Below are 12,546 nucleotides of genomic sequence, written 5' to 3' on the forward strand. Positions count from 1 at the left end.
GTAACTTCAGCCAAACACTACACACACACGAGAGACGCAGTGTTTAATAATAGAGTCAAACCGCTGAAACTCAATCTGTGTGTGTGTGTGTTTCACCTGTGTGTATTCTCATTAGACACACATGCTTTTCCCACTCTTTGCTATTTTTGCGTGGCCTGGGCTTTGATTTGATTCTCTCAGGGGATTGTGGGTGTAATTATTCCTGGTTCCTCCTGATGATGCGCTGGGGTTATTTACACTTCAGAGCGAGCAAGCGCCCAGCGTAAATATTCATGTGTGTTGACTTTAGCGCGAGGAGGATGCTGCGCGGACACATATTTCTTCTGCTGTTGCGTTATTCTTGGCGGCCGGACGGCGCGGATCACACTGGTGTGAAAACAATCAGCTTTTGACCTCGGAACGGAGGTCAGAGTCTCTGCGGCCAAAGAGAGGCTCTGAGAACATTCTGTTACCTTCTGAAAATGTTATTTCTGAATGTACAGCATTTAAACGTTTACAGAAACTTTTTTTCTTGGTTATGTGAGCGTTAGAGAAAACATTAAGCGGAACGTTACATTTTGTTATTTTGCTAACATTATAGGAATGTTACTTTTCTAATGTTACTTTCACAACATTGTTAAAGACCAGATCACTTTGACTAAATGTTCTATTAACGTTACTGGAACGTCCTGAGCACATGCTCTGTTAGCTGCAGATGATCGCACTAGAGTCACGGGAGCACACTAATGAGGAACACGCTGACTAATGAGGGAACTCAGTCTCGCAGTGGTTTGTCTGCAGGTCGGACGCTTCCTGACTTTAGCGCTGTGTTCATTATGTGATGTTTTTCAGGATCCACGAATCACGTCCAGTTGATTCATGCAGCGTTTCCATCTTCTGTTCTTAAAACAAAAGACAAGCGGGAACCCAGAGACTCCAGAACAATGATTCACGCTCCTGTGTGTGTGTGTCTGTGTGTGTGTGTGTGTGTGTGTGAGAGAGAGAGAGAGAGAGAGAGAGAGAGAGAGGGTGTGTGTGTGTGTGTGTGTGTGTTGTGCTGTGTGTGAGAGAGAGCGAGAGGGAGTGATTGTGTGTGGTGTGTGTGTGTGTGTGTGTGTGTGTGTGTGTGTGTTGTGTGTGTGTGTGTGTGAGAGAGAGAGAGAGAGAAAGAGAGGGGAGTGTTGGTGTGTGTGTGGTGTGTGTGTGTGTGTGTGGGAGAGAGAGAGAGAGAGGGAAGAGAGGGGATTGTTGTGGTGGGGTGTGTGTGTGTGTGTGTGTGTGTGTGTGTGTGTGTGTGTTGTGAGAGAGAGAGAGAGGGTGTGTGTGTGTGTGTGTCAGAGAGAGAGAGTGTGCTGAGAGGTTGTGTGTGTGTGTGTGTGAGAGAGAGAACAGAGAGAGGGCGGGTGTGGTGTGTGTGTGTGTGTGAGTGTGTGTGTGTGTGTGTGTGTGTGTGTTGTGTGTGTGTGTGTGTGTGATGCTGTGTGGAGATGCTGTTGTGAGAGAGAGAGAGAGAAAGAGAGAGGGAGTGTGTGTGTGTGTGTGTGTGAGAGAGAGAGAGGGAGTGTGTGTGTGTGTGTGTGTGTGTGTGTGTGTGTGTGTGTGTGTGTGTGTGTGTGTGTCTGTCCTCATATTTCTCTCTTATTCTGCCCACAGCTCAGCTTGTTTAGATTATAAAGCTCGTGAGCTCAGTTGAAACTCTAGTTGAGTCTAGATATGGGGATATGAGGTTATGAGTTGCATCACAGTTTGCATACTATACATACTTAGCAGGGATTCCCAAACTGAGGTTTGTAGATTGATGAAAACGCTTGATTGATTGATATATACGCGTTAATCGACCCCAGAGGGTTAAATAATTCAGAATTATGCAAAATAATGTTTTGTAATGAAAATATGAATTTATGCATGTATTTTATAATAATAAATTATAGTAGTAGTAGTAGTAGAGTATTGTTTTCCTAAAAATGTAAAATAAAAAAGGCAAAATAAAAAGCTTATAATTTATTAAATATTATGCACATATATTATTTTAATATACATATTTATGCAAATATAAAAGTATGCATATATTTGTAATATATAATTTATAAATAATTAATATTATATAAAATGGTTATTTTCATTAAAACGTTGTTGAAAAATGTTCAAAAGTTGATCGAAAGATAAATAATTGAATATGAATTATGTGTGAATATATATTTAATATACATATTTATTCAAATATAAATGTATTCATGTATTATTCTATAATAATATGTAACTGTATAATATATAAATACTTATAATTAATTTATAAATAATAATAATAATTTATTATTAGACTCATAAAAATGTATTAATTTAAATTAATTTTAATCAATAAATAAAATCTAGAACTCAGTTTGAATATGGGTTTGCATACTATTCATACTGTACAGGAATGTGAATGATTTATTGTTTAGGATCTAATAAACTCAAAGCTTCAGCGTGTGGATTGTGTTTGAGGAATCAACTCTACGAGTGAATCTTCACGCTTTTAAAATGAATCTTAACCTTGCAAAAGTAAAGGTGTTGTCTTTGGTCACCTGCATACTGTATGTGATGATAATGAGAAGATCAGAATGAGATATCAGCGAGTGTTTGCTGGTTTAGTTGATGCTGAAACACGTCTGTGTTCTGATTCAGACTGCAAGCAAACGGCGAATGCAGAGAAGCGGTGTGTTTGGGTTCTGATGGAGCAGATTGTTCACTGGCTTTGACTGTATGTTCACTGCAGCAGATATTACAGTTCTTCAGGACGAGAGGAGCTGTGAGTGTTCGGATCTGGAGCCTGTGCTCGTCTGGGTTCATGTGTTTTAACTGCAACTTATTGAATATGAGACGGATGGTTGCATTATGAAAACTGACCGAATGAGTCACTTTTGGAAGCGTTTATAAAACAGCTGATTTCTGTATTAATGCTGCATTCCATGCTGATGGAAGTGTAATTATTGCAAAAATTACAAAAGATGTTTCACTTTGCAGACACTCATAATTAAAGCCAAAATCAATCCATGTTGATTTTTTTACTGATTTATTGCACTGAAAAAATATTGCTGTGGGATTTACTTACTCAGAAATTGAACAAACGATAGCAAAGAAAAGCAGCATTTTGAATTAAACATAGAATTTTGAAGTAGAAAAACTGAAATAGTATTTTCTTGTAAAAATGTAGTCCAATAATCTTTATTAATTTTTTTTTACAGCGTGCATATTGATTTGCAAAATAATGACAACTAACAAATAAAGTGCACAGCTACAAAAAAAAAAAAAAAAAAAAAAAATCAACATTTATGAATTTGACAGATGCTTTTATCCAAAGTGAACTGCATTGCATTGAACTGTTTATCAGTTCATGCATTTACTGGGAATCGAACCCATGACCTTGGTGTTGCTAGCGCCATGCAACACTGCACTAGTGTAGCGATAACTACTTAACTGTCTTGAACTCTTCAATGTTAACTGAAGCTAAATAAAAAATAAAACAATTTAAAAAAAATATTTTAAAAAATTAATAAAAAACATTTTACAAGTTGCAACAGTCAGTTTTGCACTTTTATCATTTTAAAAAACATTTTACAAGTTGCAACAATCAAAATTTAAATTTTATCATAAAAATGACATTCATACAAAATGAATATACATGTAAGTTTATTTTTGAGCTAAAAAAATGACATTTATACATGCAAAATTAATAATAAATATATTAATATATAAAGAAAAAATTTTGGTTTATCAAAAAAACATTGGTGTCTTTTATCATGCTATTGGGAATTGCATTTAGTAGTAATTCACAGTGTTTTATTTCATCACTGGGTCTCTGTGTAAATATCAGGAGGCTGAAAGATGTTTGCACTGAGGGTGTTAATGTCTCTCTCTCTCTCTCTCTCTCTCTCTCTCTCTCTCTCTCTCTCTCTCTCTCAGGTTGAAATCACTCTGCAGGACGTGAATGATAACCCACCGGTCTTCCCCACCGACGCTCTGGACATCACCATCCAGGAGAACATCAGCGACGGCTTCAGGATCCTGCAGCTCACGGCCACAGACGCAGACGAGGTACAGACCGCAGCTGTCACTCATGATGATTGATGTGATGATGGCTCTAGCAGACGTGTGGGCGGAGTCTGTGTGGCTCCGCCCCCAAACACTAGCCAGACGCAGACGATACGCGACGTTTGAGGTGTTTCTGCAGCGCTAGATTGATTTTAATCATCAGGAAAATAATCACACACTATATCTCACATCAATCATACCCTAGAGCTCCAACACACAGATTCTCAAAACAAACATACAGATTCGTGTTTTCCCTCGAGTTCAGATCCATCACTGCATTCAGTCTGAACTATTAAACACTTCAACATTAAAACAAAGGCTGAGAGAAATCTGACGCTCAAACTCACGTCTACACACAACTAATAGAGTCCCTGTCGTGGGCTATGATTGGCTATTGGTGTCAGGTGGCATTGGGGGGGCGGGGCTTCTCATTAGAGAGCAGATAATTAGCAGAATTGTTCTAGCTAAAACTATAACTAAAAAAAAATAAATAAATAAAAAACCTAAAAGCATAAATTGTTTCAAATAAAATAAATGTTAACTAAAAAAAATAAAAAAAAATACAAGAAAAACTAATAAAAAACAAAAAATATAATAAAAACAAATAATTAAAAAAAAAAAAAAAAAATATACAGCATATTTTTATAATAATTCAAAAACATATATATTTAAGCTAATTGCCAAGCTTCTCTTTCATTTAGGTTGTAACTTGATCTACTAAAATAATTAAAAATATGTAAATAAAAATGGATAAGTATATAGCATAATAAGTATACAGACATTATGATTTAGAAAAAAAAGAGCTAATAACAATGACAAAATACAACCTACCAAAAATTAAAATGGAAAATATAAAAATACAAACTAATTCAAAATACTGATAAATAATAATAGTATCAAATAACACTGGTAATTAGAGTAATAAAATGAAGGTTTTTGCACTACAAACCAGTGTGTTTATGATTATGATAATAAATTAAAATATGATAAATGCTATCAAACAGCATCAGATAATAATCAAAGAGCCTGAATATAAAGATGAATTATTTGAAATATTAATTGTGATTCATCTAATTATTAAGTTGTCAGTTTACAATTTACATTAATTATTAAATGTTTTAAAAACATTAGATATTTTCATATAACTAAAATAACTATTTTTATCTATTTTAAATCATTATAATCCAGTCCAGGACAAGCGGTTGTGATCTGATCTGTGATTTCTCTCCCCTGTTGTTCATTTCCAGTGTTTTTTAAATGAAAAGCTCAAACTGAATCTCATGTTGGCACGATGGGCAGGAATTATGGGATGTTTGGGCTCCACTAACAGCATGTGTGACTGGAGTCCAGGGTTATTCCTGTCCCGGTCTCTGCCCACATCCGTGCAGGACGGCCAGAGCTCTAACTCCACGCCGGCGCATGATAAAGACGCCGCTAGACACCCATCACTAAACACAGCGACTGAACCAGAGCCAGAACTCACAAACACAAACACAATGAGAACTTTCTCTTTTTTTTCACTTTCACATTGCTATCTTGTTCTTGCTATTCTCTATGCTGTTTCTAAGGTGTTGCTATGCTGTTGCTAAGGTGTTCTAGGTGTTGATATGCAGATGCCATGTTGTTGCTAAGGTGTTCTGGGTGTTGCTAAGGTGTTCTAGGTGTTTGTTACGCAGTTGCCATATTGTTGCTAAGGTGTTCTGGTTGTTGCTAAGGTGTTCTAGGTGTTGCTATGCAGTTGCCATATTGTTGCTAAGGTGTTTTAGGTGTTGCTCTGCAGTTGCCATGTTGTTGCTAAGGTGTTCTGGGTGTTGCTATGGTGTTGCTAAGGCATTCTAGGTGTTGCTATGTAGTTGCCATGTTGTTGCTAAGGTGTTCTAGGTGTTGCTATGCACATTCCACATATTTTCTAAAATGTTCTAGGTGTTTGTTACGCAGTTTCCATATTGTTATTTATAATGTTACCATGTTGTTGCTAAGGTGTTCTAGGTGTTGCTATGCAGTTGCCATATTGTTGCTAAGGTGTTTTAGGTGTTGCTATGCAGTTGCCATGTTGTTGCTAAGGTGTTGCTATGGTGTTGCTAAGGCATTCTAGGTGTTGCTATGTAGTTGGCATGTTGTTGCTAAGGTGTTCTGGGTGTTGCTATGGTGTTGCTAAGGTGTTCTAGGTGTTTGTTACGCAGTTGCCATATTGTTGCTAAGGTGCTCCGGGTATTGTTATATAGTTGCTATGCAGTTGCTAAGGTGTTCTGGGTCTGAACTCATATTAGGTATCAGAGGATCCATTAGCTGGATTCAGAAAGGTTCAAAGAGGCGCCCGCTAGTCTGTCTGTCTCTCTCTCTCTCTCTCTCTCTCTCTCTCTCTCTCTCTCTCTCTCTCTCTCTCTCTGTCTCTGTCTCTGTCTCTGTAATGCATTATGAGTCTTTAAAAGATGTTTTAGACTCTAAATGGCAAGGGATAGATGGGTTAGATGGATCACCTAAAGGTAGTTGGAGGACTCTGTATAAACCGTCCTATTGATAAGAGAACCGGTGATCTCCAGTGGCGTATATATACAATAGACGGGAATAATAGCTACTAATAGACACAGGGCACATATTGGATCAACTTGTAAGGGATGACGACAGTGTCCTTTTTGTTTTGAACATGAAGATATGTATCATTTATTTTTGCAGTGTGAAAGATTGAAGCCAATGTTTTTATTGTTGGAAGATTGAGTTTTTGGATCTTGATGTAACAATTTATGTATTTTGTAAATACTGTTTTATTGGTAATGTTAAATTGTTAAAGATAAGAAAAAACTAAAAGTAAAGGAACAGTCTCTCCTCTCTCCTCTCTCTCTCTCTCTCTCTCTCCGTTCTCCGTTTGTCTCTCTCTCTGTCTCTCTCTCATCTCCTCTATCCTCTATCATCATTCTCTGTCTCTCTAATAAATCAATCAGTAAACAATTCAATGCATGAATACATTTATAAATCAATAAATAAAAATAAACAACAACCCAATAAAATCAAATAAAAATAACACTAAAAAACACACTTGTGTGTATTTGTCTCAACATTCAGACTTTAGTTTTGTCCACTGGCTGACTCTCGTAGTTTGTGGCAGGCTGTTACATACTTTGCTGCTGTTGTGATTGAGATAGAGAGTTTCTCCCAAAATATGATTTAATTTCTCTGAATTTGGTAAATGCCATAAAATGTGGTTCTAGTTGTTGGAATCTGGTGAAATAGTGTGATCTAATGCTGTGATAGTGATCACAGTGAATGAGGAAGTGTTCTTCTGTCGCCTCCAGCTCTCTCTGAGAGCACAGTGAACACAGTCTCTGCTCTCTCGGCTGCCATCTCTGCCTGTGCCGTCTCTCTCTCTCTCTCTCTCTCTCACACACACATATCTGCTTAGGGTCCTTTCTCAATTTATGCTCTTTCACACAGCTCAGGTATTCTGCTGGTTTATACTCTCTCTTCAGCTTTAAATAGAGTTCCATCTTCTTTTGTGATTTAGTAACATCTTTCCAATAGGTGATGTAGTTTTGTTTTTGTAGTTGTATAATTTGGTTTGTCCAGATAGTGCTGTGCTGGTCTGGCTGTAGTTTGAGCATCAGCTGTGAGAGTGCGCTCCGGTGCCGGTTCTGCTCCTGACACCGCAGGGCTTCAGCCTGGTATGAGCTCGGCTCGCTGCGCTTCAGGTGCTGGTAGAACTTCACAGCTCTTTTCTGGATACTGATCAATAAGGGGTATTGTCCTAATTCAGCTCTGCACGAGTTGTTTGGCGTTGCTCTGTTTACTTTTAGGATGTTTTTACAAATTTGTGTATGCAGAGTTTCGATTTCCTCTTTTTTTTCCCCCCATTTAGAGAAATCTTGGGTTTTTTTTAGAGGTCCCCATATCTCGCTGCCATACAGAGCAATTGGTTCAATTATTGCTTTTAGGATTTTTAGCCAGGTTTGAATTGGAATTTCATGTCGAATAGTATTTTTAATCATGTAGAAGACTCTCAGTGCTTTTGCCTTCAGTTCATTCACAGCCAGATTGAAGTTCCCTGTTGAACTCAGTTTTAATCCCAGGTATGTGTATTCCTGGGTGTGTTGGAGGACTTGGTTTCCTGCTCGAAAGATGTATTTATTTTCCCTACATCTGGATCTATTTTGAAAAAATCATTATTTTAGTTTTTGCGAGGTTAATTTTGAGAGCCCACGTATGACTGAATGTCTCTACGACGTCGAGGAGCTGCTGTAGTCCCTCTTTTGTTTTTGACAGAATGACTAAATCATCTGCGAAGAGGAGACATTTAACTTCTGATTCCGTCAGGGTTGGGCCGGGGGCAGTGGAATTATTTAAGGCTTTGGCTAATTCTTTTATATATATGTTAAATAGAGTGGGGCTCAGTGGGCAACCTTGTCTGACTCCTCGTTGTTGGGAGAAAAATTCTGTTCGTTTATTTCCAATTTTTACAGCACATGTATTGTTTTTATACATGGTGCTGATTAAATCAAAAAGTGTTTTCCCTCCAATCCCATTTTCCAGTAGTTTTAGGAAGAGTCCTTCGTGCCAGATCGAATCGAAAGCCTTCTCAAAGTCAATAAAGCAAGCAAAGATTTTGGATTTATTTTGGTATACATGTCTATCAATGATTGTGTGGAGGGTGTAGATGTGGTCCGACGTTCTGTGTTTGGGCAGAAATCCAATTTGACTTTTGTCCAGGATTTTGTGGGTTTTGAGAAAGTTTTGTAATCTTGTATTAATAATCGAACAGAAAATTTTGCCCAGGTTGCTATTGACACATATGCCTCTGTAATTGTTTGGCTCATATTTGTCTCCTTGTTTAAAGATTGGTGTAATTAGGCCTTGGTTCCAGGTGTCGGGGAAAAAGGACCAATATCCTACTCTCAAAACAAAGTTGAATAATTTGATTATTGCGGTTCTGAATTGGTCATTGGTGTATTTGATCATTTCGTTCAGTATTCCATCAATGCCACATGCCTTGTTTGGGTTTTAGTGCATGTAGTCTGTCTGTCAGCTCATTTACTGTGATTGGGAAATCCAGGGGGTTCTGATTGTCTTTAATGTTTCCTTTTAGGATTTCTAATTTGGTTTTTAATTCATTTCGAGCAGGATTTGTTTCAGTTGTTTTGTACAGATTTTCAAAGTGTGTCCTCCAAATGTTCCCGTTTTGAATGACCAGGTCTTCCTGTTGTGGCCTATAGAGCGTGTTCCAGTTGTTCCAGAAGTTACTGGTATTTATTGACTCCTCCATTGCTTGAAATAATTGTTCTGTGTGTTCTTCCTTTTTTACTCGTAGAGTTTGTTTGTACAGTCGAAGGGGCTTCGTGATATTGATGGCGGAGTTCTTCATTGTCAGGATCTCTGTGTTTTTGATTTGAAAGATTTCGTACTGTTGTTCGGATATTTTTGCACTCACTGTCAAACCACATTTCTTTGGTGTTTTTTTTGTTTCCTTTTTGAAGATTTATTTTTCAAATTTGCACATGGATGCTGATTGGTGGAATATTTTGGTAATGTCACTAAGTGCCAGACTTATTCCTAATTTATTTTGTGAATATGTGTTCAATATAAATTTTTACAATAATAATCTGATCTTTTTACTTTCTAAGTAGGTGTGGTTATTTTCTGTACTGTTATTGGTCCACTTGTAGGGTGGTTGCAGCTTCAGTAAGTGAGAGGGCTGTCTGTGTGATTCATTGCTATGAGTTCGTCTTAAATATAGTGTAATGTTACAGTGGTCTGACAGAGGTGTTTGAGGACTGACTGTGAATGCTCTGAGATGCACTGGGTCAATGTCTGTGATGAAGTAATCTACAGTACTGTTGCCCAAGAAAGAATTAAAGGTGTAACAACCGAAAGAGTCTCCCCGTATGCGACCGTTCACTATATACAGGCCCAGTGACCGACAGAGCTCTAGAAGGCTTTTTCCACTTTTGTTTGTTAATTTGTCATAATTGTTTCTTAGCTGGTATGAGGGCAGAGAGTGGGCTGGTGTTTGTGATATATTTGTCTCCCTGTGTGTTTGACAAAGTCTGGTTCATTTCCAGTTCTGGCATTTAGATCGCCACACATTAACACATTCCCTTTAGTCTGGAAATGGCTAATCTCGTCCTGCAGGATGGAGAAGGTTTCTTCGCTGTAATAGGGGGACTCAGCTGGGGGAAGGTATATAGCACACAAGAATATGGGACGCTCTGTGGAGACAATGTCTTTTTGGATTTTTAACCAAATGTTAAATTTCCCGATTTGTATAGCTGTGATTGAGTCTATGAGGTGTGCTCTATACCATATCAGCATTCCCCCTGACTCTCTGCCCTGAGTCACCCCTCTTAGTTTCGTCGATGGTAGAACTATTTCTCTAAATCCAATTGGACAGCCAGTGGACAAATCTCTAACATTCCATGTTTCCTGTAGTATTACAATGTCAGAATTCTCATTTCTTTTTTAAAGTCTGAATGTTGGCTCTTGATACCAAAAACAGAGGACCTCAGTCCTTGAATATTCCAACATGTGACTTTCAGGGAATATGAGCTCATTAAATGATCACATTTGTTATTTCAAAACAAGACAGACATCAGTATATTGAATTGACAAATCAAGAAGAATATATTAAATATTATGATCCAATAAAATAAGTTAAATGTATAAATTAGGTAAAGAAAAATATACAAAGATATCATATTAATATTATATACATATACATATACATATATACACATATATATATATATACATACATACGCACATATACATATACACATACATATTTTTTTTTTTTCAAGAAGTATAAAAGGTTTCTAAAATCTGATATATATAAAAAAAAAAAATCAAAAAAAAAAAAAAAAATTTGTATACATGCATACACATCCATACTTTTTTTTTTTCTTTTTTTTTTCAAGAACAATAAACAACAGGTTTCTAAGAGTCTCATTTAAAATAAGTAGAAATAAAACACATTTTCACATACACACACACACACACACACACACACACATACATTTTATTTTCTTTACTCAATTTTTTTTCCAATCTCAAAAATCTTTTTTTATTTTTTTTTTTCCCTCTTTTTTCTTTGTTGTTGTTGTGAGTCACTAACCCATGAGGTGTGAGCACAGCAGAGTCAGCATGTGCTGGATGTTGGTGAGGTCTCTGCAGGGTGATGGGGCCGGCTGGCTGTGGGCTGTGCTGGGGCTGCAGGGGGTCAGTGATCTGCTGGCTGCTTCAGCGTAGCTCCGGCTGCACGCCGGCTGCTGATGTTCCTGTGGATGAGAAGGTGAGGGGGCTTCAGGCCTGTTCATGCGGTGTTTTCCAGGGGGGAACACAGAACCTGTTGTGGGCTTCCTCCGGTCAGAGGTGAAGTGGTGGAGGGGGTGGTGTCCCTGCAGTAGCTCTGTGGGGTGTCCATGAGGTCGCTGCGGGTGTGCTGGAACTGCGGTTGAGTGCGATGTCCTTCAGGGTTTTGGCAAAGATGGGGACTGCCCTTCTGTGGAGGTGGACGTGGTCGTACAGGCTGCTGAGATTCAGTGTGGGGTGCTGAACCAGGTGTACGTTGGGCTTAGGGCACAGTCTCTGGATACTCTAGCATTTATATGCCTGATGGTGTCCTGGTGGAAGTCCGAGCGCAATAGCAGGGTGGAGAGGATGATTTTGGAGTTGGGGAAGTTGGAGGATGCCTTCTCAGTCACATTAATGAGAGCTGTTGCTACTCTCTCTCGCTGAGCTCGGAGGTCGTTAGTGCCGGTGTGGATGATGATGTGGGGCTGGGGGAACCCAGCTGCTCTCACACACAAGAGCTCCAGGGCCTTCTCTGTGTTTGGGCACCATATTTTTTTGGACGTTTTTTTGGGAAAAAAGTCTCTTTTCATCGATGAACTTGCCATTGGAGTCCATGAGGAGTATAATGTGAGGCTGTGATTGACTGTAGGAGTCTGCTGGAGAACGAGTCTCTGAGCTCGCTGAAGAAGGAGTCTCCTCTGAGCTCTGCTGTTCTCCTCTCTGTGTCGCCTGCTTCTCCACAGCTGACCGTTGTATTATGTGGGACTCTCTGTCCTCTCTCAGCTTTCTCATCTCTTCCCTCATTACAGACAGCTGACTGCTGTACTCTTCTCCCTGTTTTTTCATTTCTTGTGTTTCTTTCTTAAGCATTTCTATTTCTTTCCTGTACTCCGCTTCTTTCTGTGTTGGATCAGTCTCCTTCACCACTCTATGCATGTCCTCTCTCAGCTGCACCAGCTCCAGCTCCATCTCCCTGAACTTCTCCTTCATGTCAATGATGATGCTGTGTAGAAGGGAGATCTCCTCACTGTCGTCTCTGGACTGATGGCTGGAGGGTCGAGGGCTCTTCTGCACACTTTTTGTGTATTAGGGCTGATCTTGTTCAGTTGAGCTTTTTCTTTAATTTGCAGGAAATCCTTTTCAAATTGTTTCAGCTTCCCCTGAATCATTACAGTCCCATTTTATATAGGTTGGCTGTTATCATGACATCTGAATCTG

The 12,546-nt window shown here is 38.6% G+C and overlaps 1 protein-coding gene across 1 annotated transcript in view; it reads left to right on the forward strand.

The window, feature by feature from the left end:
• Positions 1 to 3,864: 3,864 nt before the first annotated feature.
• The window catches only part of LOC109101772 (protocadherin Fat 4-like), a 53,928-nt gene continuing 45,246 nt past the window's right edge, over positions 3,865 to 12,546 (forward strand). Inside the window, exon 1 of the mRNA XM_042770478.1 lies at positions 3,865 to 4,053. Within this exon, the coding sequence (XP_042626412.1) occupies positions 3,865 to 4,053 (189 nt within the window). The remainder of the gene's footprint in view (positions 4,054 to 12,546) is intronic.

The sequence above is a fragment of the Cyprinus carpio genome, chromosome A14, assembly GCF_018340385.1.
Source record: "Cyprinus carpio isolate SPL01 chromosome A14, ASM1834038v1, whole genome shotgun sequence".
NCBI classification, from domain to species: domain Eukaryota; kingdom Metazoa; phylum Chordata; class Actinopteri; order Cypriniformes; family Cyprinidae; genus Cyprinus; species Cyprinus carpio.